A 26,924-nucleotide genomic window follows, 5' to 3' on the forward strand; every position below is an offset into this window, starting at 1 on the left:
TCCGGTATGCCCAGAGAGCATCATCAAACTTCCTAGACTAGTCCTTTCTTGAAACACTGACGGTCTTCTCTAGAATCCTCTTAAGTTCCCTGTTGGAAACTTCAACCTGTCCACTTGTCTGAGGGTGATAGGGGGTTCCCATTTTATGACGGACTCTATATCTATGCAGAAGAGAGTCCAGCTGTCTGTTACAGAAGTGGCTTCCACCATCACTAATGAGTGTCCTTGGAACACCAAACTGGCTAAAGATATATCTCTGAAGAAAGCTCATTACCACATTGGCATCATTGGTGGGTAGAGCCACAGCTTCCACCTACTTGGACACATAATCAACTGCCACTAGAATATAGTTGTTTGAATGTGAGGGTGGGAAAGGTCCCATGAAATCAATACCCCACACATCAAACAACTCAACCTCAAGAATCCCCTACTGTGGCATTTCATGGTTGGCATGGAGATTCGTGGCCTTTGCACATCTGTCATAATGCTTCACAAATTCTCTTAAATCTTTGAAGAGAGTCGGCCAGTAAAACCCGCTCTGAAGGATCTTTGTAGCTGTCCTTTTACCACCAAAGTGGCCTCCATAATCAGAACCATGACAGTGCCAAAGAATCTGCTGTGTTTCTTCATCTGGGACACATCTCCGGATTATACCATCTGAACACCTTTTAAAAAGGTATGGTTTCTCCCAAATGTAGTACTTGGCATTAGTCAATAGCTTCTTTACTTGTTGCCTGCTGTACTCCCTTGGGATAAAATTCATGGCCTTATAATTGGCAATGTCTGCAAACCATGGAGCCTGCTGAATGAGGAACAATTGCTCATCCGAAAATGTCTCAGTCACGGCTGTGGGTGGTTGTTCTCCTGCTTCAGGCTCAATTCTGGAGAGATGGTCAGCTACTTGATTTTCTGACACTTTCCTGTCTTTTTATCTCAATATCAATCTCCTGAAGGAGCAACACCCATCTGATTAATCTTGGTTTAAAATCCTGTTTGGTTAGAAGGTACTTCAAAGCAGCATGGTTAGTATAAACAATAACCTTAGAACCAAGTAAATAGGACCTAAACTTATCAACAGCATACACAACAGCTAATAATTCATTTTCTGTAGTTGTGTAATTCTTTTGAGCATCATTTAACACACGACTAGCATAGTAAATGACATGTACAAGCTTACCATGCCTCTGTCCTAAAATAGCTCCTATAGCAAAATCACTAGCATCACACATTAATTCAAAGGGTAAATCCCAGTCAAGAGGAGCTATAATGGGAGCAGAGGTAAGTTTTGCTTTCAGAGTTTCAAAAGCATGCAGACAATCAGAGTCAAATACAAAAGGAATATCAACAACCAACAGGTTGCTCAATGGTTTAGCAATTTTAGAAAAATCTTTTATAAATCTTCTATAAAATCCTGCATGACCCAAGAAACTCATAACTGCCTTAATATTAGTTGGTGGTGGTAATTTTTCAATTACCTCCACCTTTGCTTTATCTACCTCAATCCCCTTACTTGAAATCCGGTGTCCAAGAACAATGCCTTCTGTAACCATAAAATGGCATTTTTTCCAATTTAAAACAAGGTTTGATTCTTGACACCATTTCAAGACAAGAGATAAATGTTTAAGGCAGGATTCAAAAGAATTACCAAAAACAGAAAAGTCATCCATAAATATCTCAATAAACTTTTCAACCATATCAGAAAAAATTGAAAGCATACACCTCTGAAAAGTTGATGGAGCATTACAAAGTCCAAATGGCATTCTCCTGTAAGCAAATACTCCAAAGGGGCATGTGAATGCTGTCTTCTCTTGATCTTGAGGGTCCACTGCAATTTGATTATATCCAGAATATCCATCTAGAAAACAATAAAAAGCATGACCAGCTAACCTCTCAAGCATCTGATCAATGAAAGGGAGGGGAAAATGATCTTTCCTTGTAGCAGTGTTGAGCCTCTTGTAGTCTATGCATATTCTCTATGTTGTGATTGTTCTTGTAGGAATAAGCTCATTCTTTTCATTCTTGATCACTGTCATCCCTCTTTTCTTGGGAACTACCTGCACAGGACTTACCCAAGGGCTGTCAGAAATAGGGTAAATAATACCTGCTTCCCATAATTTCATTACCTCTTTTTGGACCACCTCTTTCATAGTTGGATTAAGTCTCCTTTGTGGTTGCACAACTGGTTTAGCATCATCTTCAAGGAGAATCTTGTGGATACACTTGGTTGGACTAATCCCCTTCAAGTCACTAATGGTCCACCCAAGAGCTGTTTTATGGCTCCTGAGCACTGAAACAAGCGCCTCTTCTTCTTTAGGCTTCAGAGAAGAGTTTACTGGATATGAATCATTTCCACCCAAGAACACATATTTCAGAGAAGGAGGCAAAGGTTTGAGCTCAAGCTTGGGGACTTCTTCCTCCTTTATTGGTGTGTTCATCAGCTCCTTTTGGGGTGGTGAATCATCAACTTCAACTAATTCGTACTCAGAGATAGGATCCAGAACATCATCAAGTACCTCAGCTTCCAGTACTTCTTGAACAAGTGGTTCAATAACATCTATTTTCATACACCCCTCAGAATCATTAGGGTGCTTGAGGGCTTCAAAAATATTTAGGACCACCTATTCTTCATTGACCCTCAGGGTTAATTCACCCTTTTGCACATCAATCAGAGCTCTACCTGTAGCTAAAAAGGGTCTACCAAGTATAATAGAGGATTTTACCTCCTCTTCCATGTCTAATATAACAAAATCAACAGGGAAGATAAATGGTCCTACTTTCACAAGTAAATCTTCAACAACACCCACAGGTAATTTAATAGAAAAATCAGCAAGTTGAAGAGAAATACGAGTGGGTTTTACCTCCTCAATTTGAAGCTTTTTCATCACTGAAAGTGGCATTAGATTGATGCTAGCTCCAATATCACATAAAGCTCTCTGAAGGCCGACATCTTCAATGGTGCAAGGAATGACAAAACTTCCTGGGTCTGGCATTTTCTCAGGAAGGGTGTGTTGAATAATGGCACTACATTCCTTGGTTAACACCACTGTCTCTTGTTCCTTCCAATTCCTCTTATGAGTCAACAATTCTTTCATAAATTTTGCATAGAGAGGCATTTGCTCTAGAGCCTCTACAAAAGGAATGCTGATCTGCAGCTTCTTGAAGACATCTAAAAATTTTGAGAATTGCTTTTCCTTGGATGCCTTTTGAAGCCTATGAGGATATGGCATTTTTGGATTGTATTCAGGAGCCTTTGACAAGGTGGGATAAGTGTCAAGAGAGTCAGGAAACGGGTTGTCTGCACGTTTAGGAGGGGCGTGCTCTACATCTCCCTTCTTCTCCTCTAGAGCTTCTTTTTCAACTAGCTCTTCATTGGTCTTGGTCTCAGATCCAGCTACTTTACCACTTCTCAACTGAATAGCCTTGCAATCTTCTCTTGGGTTCACCACTCTATCACTTGGAAATGTACTTGCAGACCTCTCAGGTATTTGCTTGCTTAGTTGGCCCATCTGCACTTCCAAATTTCTAATGGAGGCTCTGGTTTCCTGCATAAAACTCCTCATCAGCTCCCAATTAGAATCTTCTTGGGATTTAGAGTTTTCCTGCTGAGGTGGTTGTTGCTGCTGAGACTGAAATTGGCGGTTGTTGTAATTGTTCTGTTAGAAGCCGCCCTGAGAATTATTGTTAAAGTTCTGAGGTCTCTGAGGTTGGTCCCTCCATCCAGAATTAGGGTAATTCCTCCACCCCTGATTGTATGTCTTAGAATATGGATCATTGTTGGGATTCCTAGGACCACTCCCCATGTAATTGACCTGTTCAGAAGAAGGTTGAGCATAATCATAATTATCATTTTGCACAAAGTTACCTGCCATGTCATAGGAGGTCTCTTGGGGTAGATTTTGAGTGTTGATGGCTGAGACTTGCATGCCACCCATCTGTTGAGTAAGTAGATTTATCTGCTGGGACATAAGCTTGTTCTGAGCAAGAAGAGCATTAACAGCTTCCACTTCTAGCACGCCTCTCTTCTGAGAGGTCTCAGAGTTCACAGGATTCCTGTTAGATGAGTATAAATATTGGTTGCTTGCAACCAATTCAATCATCTCAATAGTCTCCTCTGGTATCTTCTTCTTGTGCAGTGAACCACCCGCAAAAGTATCTAAGCTCATCTTGGACATCTTGCCCAAGCCTTCATAGAAGATATCTAGTTGGGTCCATTTGGAGAACATGTCCAGAGGGCATTGCCTAGTCAGTAGCTTGTATCTCTCCCAGGCTTCATAAAGGGTTTCACCCTCCTTCTGTCTGAAGGTCTGAACCTCCAACCTAAGCTTAGTCAGCTTCTTTGGTGGGAAAAATTTAGTGAGAAACTCTGTAACAATCTTTTTCCAAGTATTCAGACTCTCCTTTGGTTGTGAATCTAGCCATAGCTTTGCTTTATCCCTCAGAGCAAACGGCAAAAGCATCAGTCTGTACACCTCTGGGTTCACTCCATTTGTCTTCACAGTATCACATATCTGCAGAAAATCAGAAATAAATTGATTTGGATCTTCATGAGGAAGTCTGTGATACTGGCAATTTTGTTGCACCAGGGTGACTAGTTGTGGCTTCAACTCAAAGTTGTTTGTAGTTATAGGAGGCACCACAATGCTCTTTTCATAAAGATCTGCAGTAGGAGAAGAATAAGAGCCAAGCACTCTCCTTTGTTGATCATCCCCATTCGGATTTACCACATTGGCATTAACAGAATTATTATTATCCATCGTGGACTCTGTAGCCTTGTAAAGTCTTGCTTGTTGTAAACGTCGCCTGAAAGTTCTTTCAGGTTCAGGATCAAAGTCTAAGAGATGTTCTTTGTCTCTGTTCTTGCGCATAAACAAACAGAAGACAAGAAAAGATGGGACTCTCTACGTCAGAGTGCAGAGAAGTCCCTTTGAGGTAACCTGTGTAAAATAATAAAATAAAAATACTAAATAAATAACTAAAAAAATTTCAAAAATAATAACTGAAATTAATAAAAAAATTTCAAAAATTTAAAAGGAAAAATAAACAGAAAAATGAAAATAAAATCAACTGGGTAACACCAAACTTAATTTCAGAAATTGAGGAAAAAATATTAATACTAAAATATTTTTTTTTTAATTTAAAGATAAAAATAAAACAAAACTAATAGAATATAGAAAGAGAAAATAAAATAATGGGAGTAAACAAAAATGAAAATAAAAGAAAGTAAAAATAAAAAGAAAATAAAATAAAAATGAAATAAAAAAATATAGAAGAAAATAAAAAAAATGAACTAAAGCAAAAAAAAGAAAGATCAAAAGCAAAAGGACGTAAAGGAAACAGGAGGGGGGGAACGAACGAAACTGTACGGGAATGAAAATAAACAAAAATAAAAAATAAAAATTAATAATAATAAAATAAAACTAATTAAAATTAAAATGCCTAACCTAAGCAATCAAGTAACTAATAGTTGTTAATCACAGTCAATCTCCGGCAACGGCGTCAAAAACTTGGGGCGGAATTTAAAGTCCACAAACTAACCGGCAAGTGCACCGGGTCGTACCAAGTAATACCTTACGTGAGTAAGGGTCGATCCCACGAGGATTTATGGATTAAGCAATAATAGTATTTGATAGGCTTAGTTAGACAAACAGAAAATAGTATTTGAATATTCAAAGAGCATTAAAAAGTAGATAGGGAAATGATTAATTTGGGAATAAAATATGGAGAAGATAGTTAAGGCTTCAGAGTTATCTATTTTTCTGGATTAACTTTTCTTACTAACTATTTTAATTATGTAGGATTTAATTTATGGCAAACTATATGTGACTAGACCCTAATTCCTTAGACCTTTCTAGTCTCCTCTAAAATTCATTAACTGCCAATTCCTTGGTCAATTAATTCCAATTAGAAGCTACATGATCAAATTCCAGTTTATATGCCACAAAAATTCTAATTATCCAAAAATAAAAGGATTATATGTCACGTATCCCGTTAAATCCAGATAATTAAAATTTAGGAGAATATGTTTTCAAGCTATTGTTCAAGTAAAGAGCTTTTCCAAGTTATACAAAAACTCAAATAGAAAGAGGGTCATACTTCCGTTCCACCCAAATTCATAAAATGAAGAGCGAAAATAATTCTTAAATTATAAATCCATACATAAATTAAAATAGAAAAAGCAATAAAATCAATCCATACAAATAGATAGAACTCCTAATCTTAATAGTGGAGGTTTAGTTGCTCATGGTTCAGAGTAGAAAACTAGGATTGTAAATTGGAATTAGAATAATGTTGTGGTGGTATCCCTTGTTAACTAATTGGGATCCTTTTATATCTAATCCTAATAAATTTTAAATTCAAATTTCTGAAACTAAAATAATATCTTTTCCTAAAAATAATATTTTAATTTAAATCAGAATAATCAGTAAGTCTTCAGTTGATGGGTGGGGACCACTTGTTTTGTCCATTCTGCAGCTTCTAATCTGTGTTTTCTGGGCTGGAAACTGGGTCAAAACAGCCCAGAAATCGCCCCCAGCATTTTTCTGCGTTTTCTATACGTGGCTAATGTCACGCGTACGCGTGACTGACGTGTCGATGGTCTTTTTCGCGAGTCACGCGGACGCGTCGGTCACGCGTACGCGTTGTTGTGCAAATCTTCAAATCACGCGTACACGTCGCTCCTCGCTGCCATCTCCTTTGATTCTTGTGCTGCAGAAACTCTATCAAATTACGCCAAATGCTACCTAAAATAAACAAACACTACAAGAAAAATACCCATTTAGCCACACTTTTTTTAAACTACATTTGCAAAGCGTAGCCTATTCATAAAATAGGCTACGCTTTTCAACGTGTTACTTTTTTACATGACAATAGGAAACATAGTTGTGGCATCACTTGAAAAGTGTCTCCTTAGATATTATAAAAATCACTTATAAAGCGTAGCCTTATCTAAATATCTATGAATACACTTTTCTCATCAAAGGGAACGCTTTTAAAGAGTAGCTTATTTATTCTGTTTCAGGTGCGCTTTTAAAATGTCTCCTAATATGAGAATCCTCAATAAACACTTAGTAAAAAAATTTTTTGGCCTTCCCCCTTAGTCACGCAGCAGTGTAGCATACACTCTCATCCTCACTCAATATACACAAACACAAAAGAGAGAAGAAATCAAAGAGGAGAAGGGAAGGAAGGAAAGAGAGGACGACGCCGTCTAGGGCTCCGCCGACTTCGCCATCGTCGTCGAGCGCCAAAGAGAGAGAGCTCGACAATGACAGGAAATGCGATGGAGGAGAGAAAAAGGAGGTGCTCCGTCGCCGCTGAAACTCCACCACCACTGCTAGGGCTTGTTTCAGTCACCGTTCTGCCACCGTCGGGATTCTGTGCCCCCGCCGAGGAGCTCGAAAGGAGGAAGGAGGTTTTTTAATTTTGGGGGTTTCGCCTTCTGATTCTCAATTTGTTATGATTCCTTTCTGTGTTTGGCATAAACAGAAGCAAGAGGTGCTGGAAATTTCATATGTGCATGCTAAACTAGGGAAATCATTCTGTAGGAAAGTGTCGAGCTGCAGGAGTTTTCATTGGGTTCATGCCCTCCTAGTGTGGGTCTTCAAGGGATGCGATGGTCAACTATCGTTGATCAGGTTTTACTTCCTTCACATTTTAATATTATAACCTGAAAAATAGTAGTTTTAGATATTTTATTAAGAATATTTCACATGATTAGGTTTTGATTCAAACACAAATGAAATGAGCATTTTCTTGGTATTTCACAGCGAGTCCTAAAACTGGGTTTAGATTGGGACACAAATGAAATGAGTATTTTGATGTTTGCTAAGCTTGCAAAGCCATTGATCGAAATTGTTGGGATTGTGATTAATAGTCTACATATCAAGGTTGATGTGTGTAAAAGCAATGTCCACATTTTGAATTTTGACGAAGCAAATTTAGAGAAAAAGAAAACATGTGGATATCTTATCTTTACTTCTGGGGCTATGAACTATTGAACTGATTTTCATGCATTAATTAAAAACATGGTTTGGTGCTTTATATTTTTGTTATTAAAATTCATATTCATTTTGCAGCTTCTATTTACACCAATCCTAGATGGAAAAGCACTTTTGTATTCATTTGTATCCTGAATGGCCTGGTGTTTCTTCTTGGCTGGTGTGTTTCTACTATGTTTGATTTAATATAATTGTTGTAATAAAAATAATAAAATTTGAGTTGTGCTATTTTCCATAAAAGACTTCTGTTTGCAATGCTTTTGTAGAAAGAATATGAACTTCAGTTTTGATGCAAATCTTAGAAATTGTAATGCATTGTGGATTATGAAGCTGATTCTATGTAAATGGATATCAGCTTGATGCCTTTCTTGTAATCATGCTTATTTTGAATTTAAATTTTTGTAGGAAAAGCTTTTTGTAAGAGCCATTCAAGAGTTATGGCAGTGGTGGTCGCGGTTATTGCGCGTGGTGGTGGATACAGAGGAGGAGGAGGCAGTGGTGATGGTGCTTGCTACAGCTGCGGTGGTGGTGGAAGCTGTAACAACTGTGGGTATTTTAGGCTTTTGCAAGGGACTGCCCAACAAGCTCTCGCTGAAAAATGTAAGTATATAGCCTTAATTTCTCTGATCATTATGTTGTGTTTGAAAAATAGTAGTTTTGCAGAATCTTGTGTCTTTCAAGTAGGATTGATTGAAAATTTTTGGTACCCTTTTGGTTAAAAAATGATTTTAAAACTGAATTTTTGGTTAATTATAATAATTTTAATTTTTAACTTACTATTCACCTGCAAGTGTTTATGCAAAATAATTGGTCCTTATTCTCAGTGCAGCCTGGTGGGTTTGAGGGGAAGGAGGAGACTGTAATTTAGCAGAGGAATGGTGTAGTTGAGTGGGGCAGCAGAGGTGGTGGCAATGGCCTGATCAGATTGGCTCTTGGGAGTAGGCAGAGGAGCATTACTGAACTCCTTCAGGTGAGAATTTACGCCAATTTCTATATCTTGGTTTCCTTGATTGGTTAGTTTGTTTGTATTGTTTCATGTTTATGTTTTTTGAAATTCCAATTACTGTGATATAAGAGATTCTAATTGAGAACAAATTGCCTTGTCCTTTTTATAAGAGAGGGTGCAATGAGAAGCACATTCACATGTATCTTTTTGTTATTGATGATGCATGCGTTATGCTTGATTGGTTGAGGCGCAGTTTCATAGCATTGACATTTATAAATCATGATATAATTGGTCGTGAAATTTGCTCTTTTAATTGATTTTGGTTGGCTAGCAAGCAAGGATGCTTTAAAAATGTCTGTTGTTTTGGTGCCGAATGTCCACTTAGGTTAATTAACAGATGCTTTAATTTCACCGTTCCATTGGATACTCCAATAGTTACAAATGTTGTTTGTATTGTATTTGCATGATTAAGCTGAGAATGAAAGCACTTTTTCCTCCATCTTCCCCTTCAACCGTGGATTGGTGCTACTTTGTTGTTTTATTTAAGAGGTGCTGTGATGATTTCATATTCCCCTTAAGAATGTTACTTTATGTGTTGGCCGGATCCTAATTTTATCAATGAATGCTATATCATTGTCTAGTATTGGCACCATATAAAATATCCATTCTTAAATACTTGTCCTATCTATAATCTTACTTTGTATGCGTGTGTGTGACATCATTTCTAATACCTGTGCTATATCCAATGTTTTCACATTCATTTGAGCATCATGAAGGTGAATAGTAAGTTAAGAAATAATATCTTGTGTTTAAAAAATAGCAATAACTAGTTTCTCTTAGATGGTCAAAGAATTGTGCATCTGTACTGGGAATTGTAGATAGTGAATTTATTATGTATGATCATGCTAAAAAGTACTTATCATGTATGATCATGCTATCACTTCATATTTTGATGGGTTTCTTATTGTGCAGGAGTCTGATTTAGTTTGATTTAGATAGTTTATTAGAGTAGATTAATGTAGCATTTTCAGCCAAAATAATTGTTGGCTCAACACCTCTGAAGCAGAATCAGAGGCATGAAGGTAATGCAAGGATTATTAGAAGCATACTCTCAAATAAGGAAATGCACCAAAGTCAGTCAGCCATGCCTCAATCAGAGCAGGCAGTACCAACATCTGATCTACAAAAAGAAAGATAACCACCTCGCCCTGTACATGTGCAATTGATTTGGAAGTAATTTATTTTTAGAGAAATAAATTTTATTTTTAAAAAAATAATTTGTATTATTCTCAAATAGAAGATCTTATGACTGCTAATTTATTATGGCAACTTAAATTTTGTTTAAGGATAATTTTTATTATTTCAAGAATATTGAATTGTATTATTATGTATTTATTTTTATTTAATAATATTTTACTAATTTAATTAAAAATATAGGATTATATATATAATTATATTATTAAATATTAGGTTTTAGAAAAAAAAAAAAAATATATATATATATATATATATAGAAAATAAAAAAAAAAGCAATGATGGATCTAAGGCTACACTTATATACAGTAGCTATGGTATACAAAAAAGAAGGACCTAAGGCTACACTTATAAAGGGTAGCCATGGTATACAATGTGGCTACGTGTTACAGGTGATGCAGTAATGCTGAAAAGCGTAGCCTATTCTGTTAAAAATAGAAGCTGAAAAGCGTAGCCTTTGGTCCTGAACAGCATCACTTGAAAAGCGCACCCTATTCCCAAACGCCAAAAGCGTAACACTTGGTGCAGAAAAGCATAGCCTTTGAGAATAGGCAATGGCCGAATAGGAATCACCTCAGAAAGTGTAGCCGTAGCCCAGAAAGCGTAGCCGTAGCCTAAGGCATCATTTTTTTTCACTCTTGGCTACACTTTTCAAGTGTACCTGAATGAGTGTTTTTCTTGTAGTGAAAATTGCAAAAGACTCAAAGTAGCATCCATATTGGCTAAAAGATAATTAATTCTTTATTAAATTCAACAAATTATATGCAAATTCACTAGGAAAAGATAGGAAAGATGCTCACGCATCAGAGACCCAAGAGATACGCACTCAAGCTGTCGCCCAATGACTACGTTAAGCTCAGGTAGAACGGGAGTGGTTGTCAAGCATGTGTTCATAAGTTTGAGAATAATGATGAGTGTCACGGATCATCATATTCTCTATATTGAAGTACGAGTGAGTATCTTAGAACAGAATCAAGCGTGATTGAATAGAAAACAATAGTAATTGCATTAATCCATTGAGACACAGCAGAGCTCCTCACCCCCCACCTATGGGGTTTAGAGGCTCAGGCTGTAGAAAATACAATATGAGATGTAAAATGTCATGAGTTTCTAAATGAATCTCTAAAAGTAGTTTTTATACTAAACTAGTAACTTAGGGTTACAGAAAATGAGTAACTAGGTGTAGATAGTGCAGAATTCCACTTCCGGGGCCCACTTGGTGAGTGTTTGGACTGAGCTTTCAAGCTTCCACGTGCATATGCCTCATATTGGAGTTAAACGCCACCCTGGGTGCCAAAATGGGCGTTTAACGCCGAAAAGTATGCCAGTTCTGGTGTTTTACACCAGAAAGTTTTTGGCTGGATTTTAACGCCAGTTTGGGCCATCAAATATCGGGAAAAGTATAAACTATTATATATTGCTAAAAAGCCCAAGATGTCTACTTTCCAACGCAATTAAGAGCGCACCAATTGGGCTTCTATAACTCTAGAAAATTCATTTCGAGTGCAGGAGGGTCAGAATCCAACAGCATCTGCAGTCATTTCTCAGCCTCTGAATCAGATTTTTGCTCAGGTCCCTCAATTTCAGCCAAAAAATACCTAAAATTACAGAAAAACACACAAACTTATAGTAAAGTCCAGAAATATGATTTTTGAATAAAAACTAATAAAAATATAATAAAAAGTAACTAAAATATACTAAAAACTACCTAAAAACAATGCCAAAAAGGGTATAAATTATCGACTCATCATGGTACTTGTTTGATTTAATGATTAGCTCAATAATAAATGATGCATAATAAAATATTCTTTGAAGTGTGAATTAGTTTGCTGCTATAAATCTTTTTATTAATGAATACCCCTTGAGAACAAAGTAAAATAAGCAAGAAAAAGAAAGAGAAAAGCTAAGAATTGGCAAAGAAACAAACAATAAGGCTAGACACCAATAGCTTGGACCCTAGGACATATGCCTGTGGTGTTTTTGTACTAGGATATGCTTGGACAATTAGGTTTTGAGGAGTATTTTAAAACTTGGCCACTTGGATTAACTAATCTGGGATTGCCAACTGAAAGTCCATTATCAAGAGCAACCTAGTTACAAAGCACTTAGTAATCCAAAGAGATGCTGGGCATCAATGTTCCTAGGAAGAAATTGTGAGCCATGTGTGTGGTGAAGAAGTGTTGGGCAAAAATTGAGCCAAAAGGGCTGCTGCAACACTTGCCACCAAGCTTTCATTAATAAATAAGCTTTCCAAAGCAAAAGAAAGAAAGAAAAAGCAAGCAAGGGATCAATCAAAAAGCAAGGCAGCATAGCAGCAATTCTAGTGAGCCATCAAGGAGACATTTTATATCAGATAGCTAAGAATAATTGAGCTACATTTGACTACATAAAACCCCATGAACCAAGTTCAATTATCTGCTAAATAAAGACATACATGCTTCTCTGTTTCATTTCATTTCTTCTTATGTTTAGTGCTTTCTTGGAGACAAGCAAGATTTAAGTTTGGTGTTGTGATGACAAGTCATCTTATGCTAGCTTTTCAAGCATTTTTCACTTTTTTCATTAGGTTTTATGCACTTTCTTGCATTATAAGTAAGTTATTTGGAGAAGGTTTGCATGATTATGATTTATCAATCAACCATCCTTTATTTGACACAAAATCATGAGGTTTAAGCTAGAATTAGTTGGTTTTTGAATGATTTATAAACCTTGTGAATTTGGTGATGCTTTGATTGGTTGTTTTGATTACTTGTAGATGAAGAAAAGAAAGAAACAAGGAAAGCATGCTCAACCAAGCGTGGCCCAAGATACAAAAGTGTAGCATTCAAAGGAGCCAAGCATAGCACTCTTTATTCAAGCGGAGCGTTCACTCTTTGAATGCTAGTTGGAGCACCAGCTCCCACCAAGAAAAAATCAAGCATAGCGCTAAGTTATGTTTGTCAACTGAGCACCACAAGGAACCAAAGGAAGCAAGGGTGCTACGTTAACTTAGTTGCCTTTTTTGTGGGGCTCAACAAAGAAAATCAAGGCGCAATATCAAGGAAAGGTGGAGCCAGGATTCGAAATGGGGACCTTGTGCTAGCAAGGAAGGAGCGCTAGTGTGCAAGGGAATTGGCACAAATGGGAGAGCTAGGATTCGAAATTGGAAACCATGCCCAAAGCATGAAGCGCTACACTGGAAGGTTTTGGCATGAGGAAATTGGCAAAATGAAACCAGCAAGGCTCGAAGAGGGAGCCTCTCTTCAAAGCATGAAGCGCTACGTTGAAACAAGTAACTGAGCGCTATACAAGGCTTGACACGAGACAAAATGAGCCGAGGCATAAGGCAATTGAGTGCTACGTTGGGTTACATGACTGAGCACTCCACTGGAGGTGTCCCTGAGCCCAATTTCAATTAAATGCCACCTTGGACCAAATTCTTCATCAATTTGAAAAAGCCCACTCCAAAGTCTGAAGATCAAAACTAGAAAGTGTATAAATAGGAATTAGTTTGATTTGTAGAGGACTTTTGAACCTTCTTTCATTTTTCGTTTTACCTTTGGCTCACTCTTCAATTTTACTTTTAGTTCAAATTTAGTTATTTTTGTATTTGGGAATTTGGATCTGAGTTCTTCTTTCTACATTTTCATTCTTCAACTTTTGCTATCTGTTCTTGGAATTTGAATTGAGATTGAAGAGCTTCATTGATTCTAAGTTTGAGAATCATCTTTACCTCTCTTCTCAATTGTTCTAAGAATTGGTTTAAGTTTTCTTTCTGTTTTTCATTTTCTTGCTTCAGCAACTTTTACTTTCTGTTTTGAGTTCTGGATTGAGATTGAAGAAATTCTGTTTCAATTCTTGATCTGAAATTCAGCTTTGTTTTTCTTCTGCATAATTATGAGAATTGAGGAATTGGATCTGAGTTTATTGCTGTTTCATTTACATTTTCTTCTTCAATTTAGTTTTTACTTGATTAAGGGTGTAATTGAGATATAGATCTGTGTTCAAATCTCATTGCTCCTCTTAGATCTTCATTTTTCTTTTATATTTCATAATTGAGCTAAGTTTCCTTTCTGTTTTGCTACTGAATTGAATCTTTTCATCTAATAGCTTTCTGTTTTACTTCAATGTAAATTTTCTTGTTAAATTCTGAATCCCAGCTCCCAAATCCCTTTTAATCTTCAAGCAATTTAAGTTTCTCAGCAATTTAGATTCAGTCATTTACTTTTCTTGCAATTTAAGTTTCAGCTATTTTACTTTCTTGCAATCTAAGTTTCAGTCATTTACATTACTTGCACTTTAAGTTTTAGCTCAATTTACATTTTCTGCATTTTAGATTCTGTCAATTTCCCCTCTCCCATTTATTTTTTTGCAATTTAGCTTCTGTTGATCACAATTCACTCAAATCATCAACTGTTTGCTTAACTAAATTAACCACCTAACTAAAATTGCTTAATCCATCAATCCCTGTGGGATCGACCTCACTCATGTGAGTAATTACTACTTGATGCGACCCGGTACACTTGCCGGTGAGTTTTGTGTTGGAATTGTTTTCCACACATCATTGGCTATTTTGATTCACTTGATTGTTAGTATGCTTAGTTGAGTCCTTTTGCATGCAGAAATATTTTTCTTGATAATTGAATGTTTATCACGTTTTATTCAGTACATGAATGGTGTTCAATTCAGTGGAGTTGGTCATTTTCATTCACTTGATTATTCGTGTCTTCAGTTGGGTCCTTTGGCAGGCCAAAATATTTTTCTTTTTGATTGAATGTTTATCACATTTTATTCAAAACATGAATGTTGTTCAGTTCAGACGTTCAGTGGAATTGGCCATTTTGATTCACTTGATTGTTAGTGTGTTCAGTTGGGTCCTTTTGCATGCAGAAATGATTTTCTCACCGACTGAATGTTTATCACATTTTATTCAAAATATGAATGGTGTTCAGTTCAGTGGAGTTGCTAATTTTGATTCACTTGATTGTTAGTATGTTCAGTTAAGTTCTTTTGCATGCAAAAATGCTTTTCTAGCCATTTCAATGTTTATCACGTTTTATTCAATACATCAAAGGAGTTCGGTTCAGTGGGCTTTGACATTTTCATTCACTTAATTGTTAGTGTGTTCAGTTGGGTCCTTTTGCATGCAGAAATGATTCTCTTGCTGATTGAATGTTTATCACATTTTATTCAAAACATGAATGGTGTTCAGTTCAGTGGAGTTGGCCATTTTGATTCACTTGATTGTTAGTGTGTTCATTTAGGTTCTTTTGCATGCAGAAATGCTTTTCTAGCTGTTTTAATGTTTATCACGTTTTATTCAGTACATCAAGGGAGTTCGGTTCAGTGGGCTTGGACATTTTCATTCACTTGATTAAAATATGCATGCTTGTGCTTGTCGGTGTATTAAGTGAAGTATTGACCAAATTTTTTTGTTCTTACAGCAAAAATGAAGAATACAATGGTAACAAAGAAGGAGAAGTCGTGCTAAAACGTAAGCATATGTACACATTAAATATATTTATCGCCTTTCATTAGAAAAAACTCTATTTTTTATTATAAATATATCTTGACATACTGTTTTGAAACATTACAGAAAACTCATGATCTCAGATGCTAGATAAAGGCAATAGAGAGGGTGTTCAAGGAATTGAGTAAGGAAATGAGAGATATAGTTGAAGAAATGGGATTTGGTGTGTTGGTACATGTCCCGAAAATGAACGTCTCTCACAGCCTCTTGAGAGAGTTGATAGCTTGCTGATAAACCCCATTTTTAGGGTTTATCTTGTGCTTAATTTAGGTGGATTTCATCCACTTTACCCACATTTATTCAATGAAATAGCATGGTTTCATGATTGTCTCCTAATTTGTGCTTAAGTGTGAAAACATGCTTTTTGAGCCTTAATTAGCTAAATTTAATTTACCTTTGATTCCACTAGATGCCTTGATATGTTTGTTAGTGAATTCAGATTGGAAAGGCTAGGAATGGATCAAATGGATGAAGAGGAAAAGTATGCAAGTGGAGAAATCATGAGGAAACAAGGATTTGGGATGTTGAGATCGATGCGCACGCGTGGATTGTGACGTCGCATGGCGACGCGTACGCGTACATGGCACGTACGCGTCGATGCTTGCACGTGACTCCTTTAAAGGCAAAACGCTGGGGGCAAATTCTGGGCTTCCCAGGCCTAAATCCAACTCATCTCTGATGCTATTTAACCCAAGGACTGAAGGGGAATCACAACTTTTTCACCACTTAGTTTAGTTTAGTTTAGTTTTGGAGGGAAAGTTAGTTTCTAGAGAGAGAAGCTCTCCCTTCTCTCTAGAATTAGGATTAGGTTAGATCTAGATTAGAATTTCTTAGATCTAAGTTAATTTCATGCTTTGATTTACTTTTCCTTTGCAATTTCTTCTTCTTCTACCTTTCCTCTCTCTAGTTTAGCATTTAATTCTTGTAATTCTTTACTTTTATGTTGATGCACTTTTGTTCTTCTATTTCTCTTTTAATGCAATTTATGATTCCTTTATTGTTGAATTGCTTTGTTGTTGTTTAATTCCTTTTACTTTCCTTTTATTCCTTCCAAGTATTTGATGAAATGCTTGGTTGGATTTTAGTATAGATTTTTCTCCTCTTGGCTTTGGTAGAGTAATTAGTGACTCTTGAGTTATCTAATTCCTTTGTTGATTGATAATTAGAAGTTTCTAATTGATTTGAATGCCACTAAAGCTAGTCTTTCCTTTTGGAGTTGGCTAGGACTTGTGGACTCAAGTTAATCCATCCACTTGACTTTTCTCCATAGTCAGAGGTTAACTAAGTGGGAGCAATAGACAATTGTTGTCACAATTGAGGAGGATAACTAGGATAGGACTTCTAGTTCTCATACCTTGCCAACAGCTTTTCTAGTTGTTAGTTTATTTTCATTGCCATTTATATTTCTTGTCTCTTACCTCAAAAACCCCAAAACTTACTTCATAGCCAATAACATGACACTTTATTGCAATTCCTAAGGAGAACGACCCGAGGTTTGAATACTTCGGTTATTAATTTTAGGGGTTTGTTACTTGTGACAAACAAATTTTTGTATGAAAGGATTATTGTTGGTTTAGAGACTGTACTTCGACGAGATTTTATTTGTGAAATTCTATACCATCAAAATCCCGTTCATCACTTCCTATAACGACTATTATGGATGCCTGAACACTCTCCATGGGAAAATATACATAACACCTGAGAAGGTAACAACTGTGCCGGGCATAAATCACGGCGGTAATACACTTTATACCTTGTGCTTATTTCGGTTCATTGCTTGCTATATTTTCGGTTCACTTGTGTAGAGAAAATAAAACTGAGCCTATTTGACTAGTTAAAATATTGTAGGGGATCGTTTTCCTGAAAAAGTTAACTACGTCAGACTAAATGAGGCAGACAAGCAGATTACTAATGGCTTTAAATGTGTTATTGATGCCAGGGCATTATGGCTAGTTTTACTAGCCATTTTTTGTATGCTTTAGGTTGGTTTCATGCATTTTCTTAGGAAATAAGAAAGTATTTGGTTGAAAATGCATTCACACCATGATTCAAGAAAACATTGTGAATTTTGAATGATTTCATGAGAATTATGCATGAATTGAATGATAAAATGGATGATGCATGATCTCATGATTAAGAGCAAGACTTTGATGTACTTTGTTTGATTGATTTCAGGTAACAAGAAGCAGAGAAGAGCCACGTTAGTGGCTACGTTAGTGCCACTAACGTGGCCATTAAAGTAGAAGAAATGAAAGCTTGGAAAGTTAGTGAGAACGTTAACGCCACTAACGTTAGCAAAGGGCAAGAAGACCCACGTTAGCGACCCCGTTAGCTCCACTAACGTGGTCACTAACGTAGAAGAAAAGAGAAGCCCCAACGTTAGTGAGAAAGTTAATGGCATTAACTTTGAAGAAGGAGCAGCGTTATTGACAAAAGTGAGTACCAATAACGCTAGCGTAGCAAAAGAAGACCCACGTTAGCTTCCACGTTAGTTACATTAACATGGGAACTAACGTGGAAGGAAAGGGAAGCACCAACGTTAGTGGAAAAAGTGAGTGCCACTAATGTTTGCGAAGCAAAGGAAGACCCACGTTAATGGCCACGTTAGTTACACTAACGTGGATATTAACGTGGGCAAAAGTCTCACCTAGCAGCCTGACCACGCCTTCTTCAAACAAGAATAACTTGAGCCACAAAGCTCCAAATGAGGTGATTCTAATGGCATTGGAAAGTAGGATTCCAGATCTTTCCAAGCATATATGGCACTACATGGTGGACTGATGAGCGGATAATTTATACGCTTTTTGACATTGTTTTTAGTATATTTTTAGTAGGATCTAGTTACTTTTAGGGATGTTTTCATTAGTTTTTATGTTAAATTCACATTTCTGGACTTTACTATGAGTTTGTGTGTTTTTCTATGATTTTCAGGTATTTTCTGGCTGAAATTGAGGGACTTGAGCAGAAATCAGATTCAGAGGTTGAAGAAGGACTGCTGATGCTGTTGGATTCTGACCTCCATGCACTCAAAGTGGATTTTCTGGAGCTACAGAACTCAAAATGGCGCGCTTCCAATTGCGTTGGAAGGTAGACTTCCAGGGCTTTCCAGCAATATATAATAGTCTATACTTTGGCCAAGAATAGATGACGTAAACTGGCGTTCAACGCCAGCTTTCTGCCCAAATCTGGCGTCCAGCGCCAGAAAAGGAGCCAAAACCAGAGTTGAACGCCCAAACTGGCACAAAAGCTGGCGTTCAACTCCAAGAAGGACCTCTACACGTGCAACACTCAAGCTCAGCCCAAGCACACACCAAGTGGGTCCCGGAAGTGGATTTATGCATCAATTACTTACTCATGTAACGTCCAGCGCCAGAAAAGGAGCCAAAACCAGAGTTGAACGCCCAAACTGGCACAAAAGCTGGCGTTCAACTCCAAGAAGGACCTCTACACGTGCAACACTCAAGCTCAGCCCAAGCACACACCAAGTGGGCCCCGGAAGTGGATTTATGCATCAATTACTTACTCATGTAAACCCTAGTAGCTAGTTTATTATAAATAGGACCTCTTACTATTATATTAGACATTTTTGGATCTTTGGATTATCTTTTGATCTATTGATCACGTTTTAGGGGGCTGGCCATCTCGGCCATGCCTGGACCTTTCACTTATGTAATTTTAACGGTAGAGTTTCTACACTCTATAGATTAAGGTGTTGAGCTCTGCTGTTCCTCAAAGATTAATGCAAAGTACTACTGTTTTCTATTCAATTCTTCTTATTTCGCTTCTAAGATATTCATTCGCACTTCAACCTGAATGTGATGAACGTGACAATCATCATTATTCCCTATGAACGCGTGCCTGACAACCACTTCCGTTCTACCTTCGACTGAATGAGTATCTCTTAGATCTCCTAACCAGAATCTTCGTGGCGTAAGCTAGAATGATGGCGGCATTCAAGAGAATCCGGAAAGTCTAAACCTTGTCTGTGGTATTCCGAGTAGGATTCAATGATTGAATGACTGTGACGAGCTTCAAACTCGCGAGTGCTGGGCGTTAATGACAAACGCAAAAGGAGGGTGAATCCTATTCCAGCATGATCGAGAACCGACAGATGATTAGCCGTGCTGTGACAGAGCATGTGAGCATATTTTTCACTGAGAGGAGGGGATGTAGCCACTGACAACGGTGATGCCCTTGCATAAAGCCAGCCATGGAAAGGAGTAAGACTGACTGGATGAAGATAGCAGGAAAGCAGAGGTTCAGAGGAACGAAAAGCACCTCCATTCACTTATCTGAAATTCCTACCAATGATTTACATAAGTATTTCTATCCTTTATTATTTATCTTTTAATTATCTAATCCAATCACATTTAACCCTACCTGACTGAGATTTGCAAGGTGACCATAGCTTGCTTCATACCAACAATCTCCGTGGGATTCGACCCTTACTCACGTAAGGTATTACTTGGACGACCCAGTGCACTTGCTGGTCAGTTACACGGAGTTGTGAACCGTGGTCTTGGCATCACGTTTTTGGCGCCATTACCGGGGAAAGAAAGAGCGATGAATTTTACATAATTAAAGTGTAATCACGATTCCGCGTACCAAGTTTTTGGCGCCGTTGCCGGGGATTGTTCGAGTATGGACAACTGACGGTTCATCCTGTTGCTCAGATTGGGTAACTTTCTTTTCGTTTTCTTTTCAAAAAATTTTCAAAAAAATATTTCAAAAAATTTTCTCACCTGTTTTCAAAATAAATTTTAGATTCAAAATTTTTAAGAATGAATTCTAGTGTTTCATGAAGCATGTGAAGCCTGGCTGGCTGTAAAGTCATGTCTAAATTCTTTTGGACTGAGGCTTCCAACCATCAGCTGTTACACGACTGTAGGGTATGTCAGGCATGTCATGTCTGAATTACATGCTGAAGCTTGGCTGGCCATTGGCCATGTCTAGTATTTTGGACCGGAGCTTTCATTGAAAGCTTGGCTGGCTAGTGAGCCATGTCTAATTCCTGGACTGATGCTTTAGACTAAGAATGCAAGATTCCTGGAATTCATATTAAAAATTTTGGAATCCTTATTTTCCTTTTTCAATTAATTTTCGAAAAAATCCAAAAAAATGTAGAAAATCATAAAAATCAAAAACAATTTTTGTGTTTCTTGTTTGAGTCTTGAGTCATGTTATAAGTTTGGTGTCAATTGCATGTGCATCTTGCATTTTTCGAAAATATCATGCATTCATAGTGTTCTTCATGATCTTCAAGTTGTTCTTGGTAAGTCTTCTTGTTTGATCTTGATGTTTTCATGTTTTGTGTCTTTTCTTGTTTTTCATATGCATTCTTGAATTCTTAGTGTCTAAGCATTAAAGAATTCTAAGTTTGGTGTCTTGCATGTTTTCTTTGCATTAAAAAATTTTTCAAAATTGTGTCTATGATGTTCATCTTGACATTCATAGTGTTCTTGGTGTTCATCTTGACATTCATAGCATTCTTGCATGCATCACATGTTTTGATCTAAAAATTTCATGCATTGCATCATTTTAGTGTTTTTCTTAAAAAAATTCAAAAATCAAAAAAATATCTTTCCTTTTTCTCTCATCAAATTCGAAAATTTGGATTGACTTTTTCAAAAATTTTTAAAATCAAGTTGTTTCTTATGAGTCAAATCAAATTTTCAATTTGAAAATCTTATCTTTCTCAAAATCTTTTTCAAAAATCAAATCTTTTTCAAAATTCTTAGTTATTTTCGAAAATTTCAAAAATATTTTTCAAAAATATTTTCTTATTTTTATACCAAATTTTCGAAAATAACAATAACAATTAATGTTTTGATTCAAAAATTTCAAGTTTGTTACTTGCTTGTTAAGAAAGATTCAAACTTTAAGTTCTAGAATTATATCTTGTGATTTCTTATGAATCAAGTCATTAATTGAGATTTTAAAAATCAAATCTTTTTCAAAACTAATTTCTAAAATATCTTCTTATCTTACCTTTTTCAAAAAGTTGGTTTCAAAATATCTTTTCTAACCTCCTAACTTCTTATCTTTTCAAAATTTGTTTCAACTAACTAACTAACTTTTTGTTTGTTTCTTAACTTTTTTAAAACTACCTAACTAACTCTCCCTCTCTAATTTTCGAAAATATCTTCCCTCTTTTTCAAAAAATTCTTTTTTATTAACTAATTATTTTTATTTTTGATTTTAAAAATTTTTTCGAAAAAAAATACTAACCTTTTTTCAAAAACTTTTTTCAAAAATCACTAAGTCTTTTTCAAAATTTATTTTCGAAAATTCCTTCTCTCTCATCTTATTCTATTTATTTATTCATCTATTAACATCTCATCTCACATCTCAACCCTCCTCACAGTTGTGTTTCTTCCATTATATTACATTCTTTGTCTCCCCCTCTTCTTCTACTCACACAGGAATCCCTATACTGTGGCATAAAGGATCTCTATTATTATTATTATTATTTTTTCTGTGTCCTCTTCTTTGTCATATGAGCAGGAGCAAGGATAAGAACATTCTTGTTGAAGCAGATCCAGAACCTGAAAGGACTCTAAAAAGAAAACTAAGAGAAGCTAAAATACAACAATCCAGAGATAACCTTTCAGAAATTTTCGAACAAGAAGAGGAGATGGCAGCCGAAAATAATAATAATGTAAGGAAGATGCTTGGTGACTTTACTGCACCTAATTCCAATTTACATGGAAGAAGCATCTCCATTCCTGCCATTGGAGCAAACAACTTTGAGCTGAAACCTCAATTAGTTTCTCTGATGCAGCAGAACTGCAAGTTTCATGGACTTCCATCTGAAGATCCTTTTCAGTTCTTAACTGAATTCTTGCAGATATGTGATACTGTTAAGACTAATGGAGTAGATCCTGAAGTCTACAGGCTCATGCTTTTCCCTTTTGCTGTAAGAGACAAGAGCTAGATTATGGTTGGATTCTCAACCCAAAGACAGCCTGAACTCTTGGGATAAGCTGGTCACGACTTTCTTAGCCAAGTACTTTCCTCCTCAAAAGTTGAGCAAGCTTAGAGCTGATGTTCAAACCTTCAGACAGAAAGAAGGTGAATCCCTCTATGAAGCTTGGGAAAGATACAAACAGTTGACCAAAAAGTGTCCTTCTGACATGCTTTCAGAATGGACCATCCTGGATATATTCTATGATGGTTTATCTGAGCTATCAAAGATGTCACTGGACACTTCTGCAGGTGGATCCATTCACCTAAAGAAAACGCCTGCAGAAGCTCAAGAACTCATTGACATGGTTGCTAATAACCAGTTCATGTACACTTCTGAAAGGAATCCTGTGAGTAATGGGACGCCTATGAAGAAGGGAGTTCTTGAAGTTGATACTCTGAATGCCATATTGGCTCAGAATAAAATATTGACTCAGCAAGTCAATATGATCTCTCAGAGTCTGAATGGAATGCAAGCTACATCCAACAGTACTCAAGAGGCATCTTCTGAAGAAGAAGCTTATGATCCTGAAAACCCTGCAATAGCAAAGGTAAATTATTTAGGTAAACCTTATGGAAACACCTATAACTCATCATGGAGAAATCATCCAAATTTCTCATGGAAGGATCAAAAGCCTCAACAAGGCTTTAATAATGGTGGAAGAAACAGGTTTAGCAATAATAAACCTTTTCCATCATCCACTCAGCAACAGACAGAGAACTCTGAACAAAACACTTCTAATTTGGCAAACTTAGTCTCTGATCTGTCTAAGGCCACTGTAAGTTTCATGAATGAAACAAGATCTTCTATTAGAAATCTAGAAGCACAAGTGGGCCAGCTGAGTAAAAGGATCACTGAAATCCCTCCCAGTACTCTCCCAAGCAATACAAAAGAGAACCCAAAAGGAGAGTGCAAGGCCATTGACATAAGCACCATGGACGAACCTACAAGGGGAGTGGAGGACGTGAATCCCAAGGAGGAAGACCTCCTGGGACGTCCAGTGATCAATAAGGAGCTTCCCTCTGAGGAACCAAAGGACTCTGAGGCTCATCTAGAGACCATAGAGATTCCATTGAACCTCCTTATGCCCTTCATGAGCTCTGATGAGTATTCCTCTTCTGAAGAGAATGAGGATGTTACTGAAGAGCAAACTGCCAAGTTTCTTGGTGCAATCATGAAGCTGAATGCCAAACTATTTGGCATTGATACTTGGGAAGTTGAACCTCCCTTGTTCATCAATGAACTAAGTGATCTGGATCAACTGACATTGCCTCAGAAGAGACAGGATCCTGGAAAGTTCATAATACCCTGTACCATAGGCACCATGATCTTTAAGACTCTGTGTGACCTTGGTTCAGGAATAAACCTCATGCCCCTCTCTGTAATAGAGAAACTGGGAATCTATGGGGTGCAAGCTGCTAAAATCTCATTAGAGATAGCAGACAGTTCAAGAAAACAGGCTTATGGACAAGTAGAGGACGTGTTAGTAAAGGTTGAAGGCCTTTACATCCCTGCTGATTTCATAGTTCTGGATACTGGAAAGGAAGAGGATGAATCCATCATCCTAGGAAGACCTTTCCTGGCCACAGCAAGAGCTGTGATTGATGTTGACAGAGGTGAAATAGTCCTTCAATGGAATGAGAACTCCCTTGTGTTTAAAACTCAAGGATCTCCCTCTGCAACCATGGAGAGGAAGCAGAAAAAGCTTCTCTCAAAGCAAAGTCAACCAGAGCCCCCACAGTCAAACTCTAAGTTTGGTGTTGGGAGGCCACAACCAAACTCTAAGTTTGGTGTTGAACTCCCATATCCAAACTCTAAGTTTGGTGTTGGAGAGTCTCAACAAAGCTCTGCACATCTGTGAGGCTCCATGAGAGCCCACTGTCAAGCTATTGACATTAAAGAAGCGCTTGTTGGGAGGCAACCCAATTTTTATTTATCTAACTATATTTTTCTTGGTTATATGTCTTTGTAGGTTCATGATCATGTGGAGTCACAAAATAAATATAAAAATTGAAAACGGAATCAAAAACAGCAGAAGAAAAATCACACCCTGGAGGAGCATCTGTCTAGCGTTCAGCGCCAGAACAGAGCATAGTTCTGGCGCTGAACGCCCAAAATGGGCAGCTTCTGGGCGCTGAACGCCAGAACAGGCATAGTTCTGGCGTTCAACGCCAGAATTGGCACACATATGGGCGTTGAACGCCCAAAATGGCCACCAACCTGGCGCTGAACGCCCAGAGTTGTGTGCAAAGGCATTTTTACATGCCTAATGGGTGCAGGAATGTAAATCCTTGAACAACTCAGGATCTGTGGACCCCACAGGATCCCTACCTACCTCCACTCACTTCTTCTCACCACTTTCTTTCACACAACCCCATAAACACTCTTCCCCAAAAACCCTTCACCAATCACCTCAAACTCTCTTCCCCATCACCTCTTCACCACTCACATCCATCCACTCTTCCCCATAAACCTACCTCATAAACCCCACCTACCTCCAAAATTCAAAACCAATTTCCCACCCAAACCCACCCATATGGCCAAAACCTTCCCCCCTCCCTTCCCTATATAAAGCCCTCCATTCTTCATCAAATTCACACAACACACCCCTCTACACCCTTCTTGGCCGAAACACTTCCCACTCTCCCTCTCCTCCATTTCTTCTTCTTCTTCATCTATTATTTCTTTTATTGCTCGAGGGCGAGCAAAGTTCTAAGTTTGGTATGGTAAAAGCATAAGCTTTTTATTTTTCCATTACCATTGATGGCACCTAAGACCGGAGAATCCTCTAGAAAGGGGAAAGGGAAGACAAGAGCTTCCACATCCGAGTCATGGGAGATGGAAAAGTTCATCTCCAAAGCCCATCAAGACCACTTCTATGATGTTGTGGCCAAGAAGAAGGTGATCCCTGAGGTCCCTTTCAAACTCAGAAGAAATGAGTATCCGGAGATCCGACATGAAATTCAAAGAAGAGGTTGGGAAGTTCTAACAAATCCCATCCAACAAGTCGGCATCCTAATGGTTCAAGAGTTCTATGCTAATGCATGGATCACCAAGAACCATGATCAAAGTAAGAACCCGGATCCAAAGAACTATGTTACAATGGTTCGGGGGAAATACTTAGATTTTAGTCCAGAGAATGTGAGGTTGGCGTTTAACTTGCCCATGATGCAAGGAGATGAACGCCCCTACACTAGAAGGGTCAACTTTAATCAAGGGTTGGACCAAGTCCTTATGGACATATGCGTGGAAGGAGCTCAATGGAAGATTGACTCCAAAGGCAAGCCGGTTCAACTAAGAAGATTGGACCTCAAGCCTATAGCTAGAGGATGGTTGGAGTTCATTCAATGCTCAATCATTCCCACTAGCAACCGGTCTGAAGTTACTATAGACCGGGCCATCATGATTCATAGCATCATGATTGGAGAAGAGGTGGAAGTTCATGAGATTATACCTCAAGAACTCTACAAGGTGGCTGACAAGTCCTCCACCATGGCAAGGTTAGCCTTTCCTCACCTCATTTGCCACCTATGCAATTCGGCTGGGATTGACATAGAGGGAGATATCCTCATCAAAGAGGACAAGCCCATCACTAAGAAAAAGATGGAGCAAGCAAGAGAGCCCATTCATGGAGCTCAAGAGGCGCAAGAAGCTCATTACCATGAGATCCCGGAGATGCCTCAAATGCACTTTCCTCCACAAAATTATTGGGAGCAAATCAACACCTCCCTAGGAGAATTGAGTTCCAATATGGGACAACTAAGGGTGGAACATCAAGAGCACTCTATCATGCTCCATGAAATAAGAAAAGATCAAAAAGCAATGAGGGAGGAGCAACAAAGACAAGGAAGAGACATAGAAGAGCTCAAGGACATCATTGGTTCCTCAAGAAGGAAACGCCACCATCACTAAGGTGGATTCATTCCTTGTTCTTATTTCTTCTATTTTTCGTTTTCTATGTTATGTGCTTATCTATGTTTGTGTCTTCATTACATGATCATTAGTAGTTAGTAACTTTGTCTTAAAGTTATGAATGTCCTATGAATCCATCACCTCTCTTAAAGGAAAAATGTTTTAATTCAAAAGAACAAGAAGTACATGAGTTTCGAATTTATCCTTGAACTTAGCTTAATTATATTGATGTGGTGACAATGCTTCTTGTTTTCTGAATGTATGCTTGAACAGTGCATATGTCTTTTGAAGTTGTTGTTTAAGAATGTTAAATATGTTGGCTCTTGAAAGAATGATGACTAG

At 37.5% G+C, this 26,924-nt stretch overlaps 1 protein-coding gene and 2 non-coding genes across 6 annotated transcripts; 2 read left to right on the top strand and 1 right to left on the bottom strand.

Moving 5' to 3' along the window:
* The first annotated feature begins 4,218 nt into the window (after positions 1–4,218).
* On the top strand, positions 4,219–4,325 carry LOC112781440 (small nucleolar RNA R71). Its single transcript, XR_003192216.1, has one exon. It is a non-coding gene; the product is annotated as a small nucleolar RNA R71 (small nucleolar RNA).
* Positions 4,326–7,061: 2,736 nt separating this feature from the next.
* Positions 7,062–10,309, top strand: LOC112779435 (uncharacterized). Of its 4 annotated transcripts, none has more exons than XM_072227861.1 (5): positions 7,062–7,411; positions 7,545–7,634; positions 8,403–8,597; positions 8,822–8,967; positions 9,916–10,309. In XM_072227861.1, exons 1-4 carry the CDS (start codon positions 7,265–7,267, stop codon positions 8,858–8,860), a joined length of 471 nt encoding a protein of 156 aa, XP_072083962.1. In that variant the 5' UTR covers positions 7,062–7,264; the 3' UTR covers positions 8,861–8,967; positions 9,916–10,309. The 4 variants fall into 4 exon arrangements, with proteins under 4 accessions (XP_072083962.1, XP_072083963.1, XP_072083964.1 ...); XM_072227862.1 differs by having other exon boundaries at positions 10,010–10,309; XM_072227863.1 differs by having other exon boundaries at positions 7,119–7,411; positions 8,827–8,967.
* A 12,428-nt stretch (positions 10,310–22,737) lies between these two features.
* LOC112780673 (small nucleolar RNA R71) lies at positions 22,738–22,845 on the bottom strand. Its single transcript, XR_003191494.1, has one exon. It is a non-coding gene; the product is annotated as a small nucleolar RNA R71 (small nucleolar RNA).
* Between the last annotated feature and the right edge of the window lie 4,079 nt (positions 22,846–26,924).

The sequence above is a fragment of the Arachis hypogaea genome, chromosome 19 (assembly GCF_003086295.3).
Source record: "Arachis hypogaea cultivar Tifrunner chromosome 19, arahy.Tifrunner.gnm2.J5K5, whole genome shotgun sequence".
In the NCBI taxonomy this organism is placed as follows: Eukaryota; Viridiplantae; Streptophyta; class Magnoliopsida; order Fabales; family Fabaceae; genus Arachis; species Arachis hypogaea.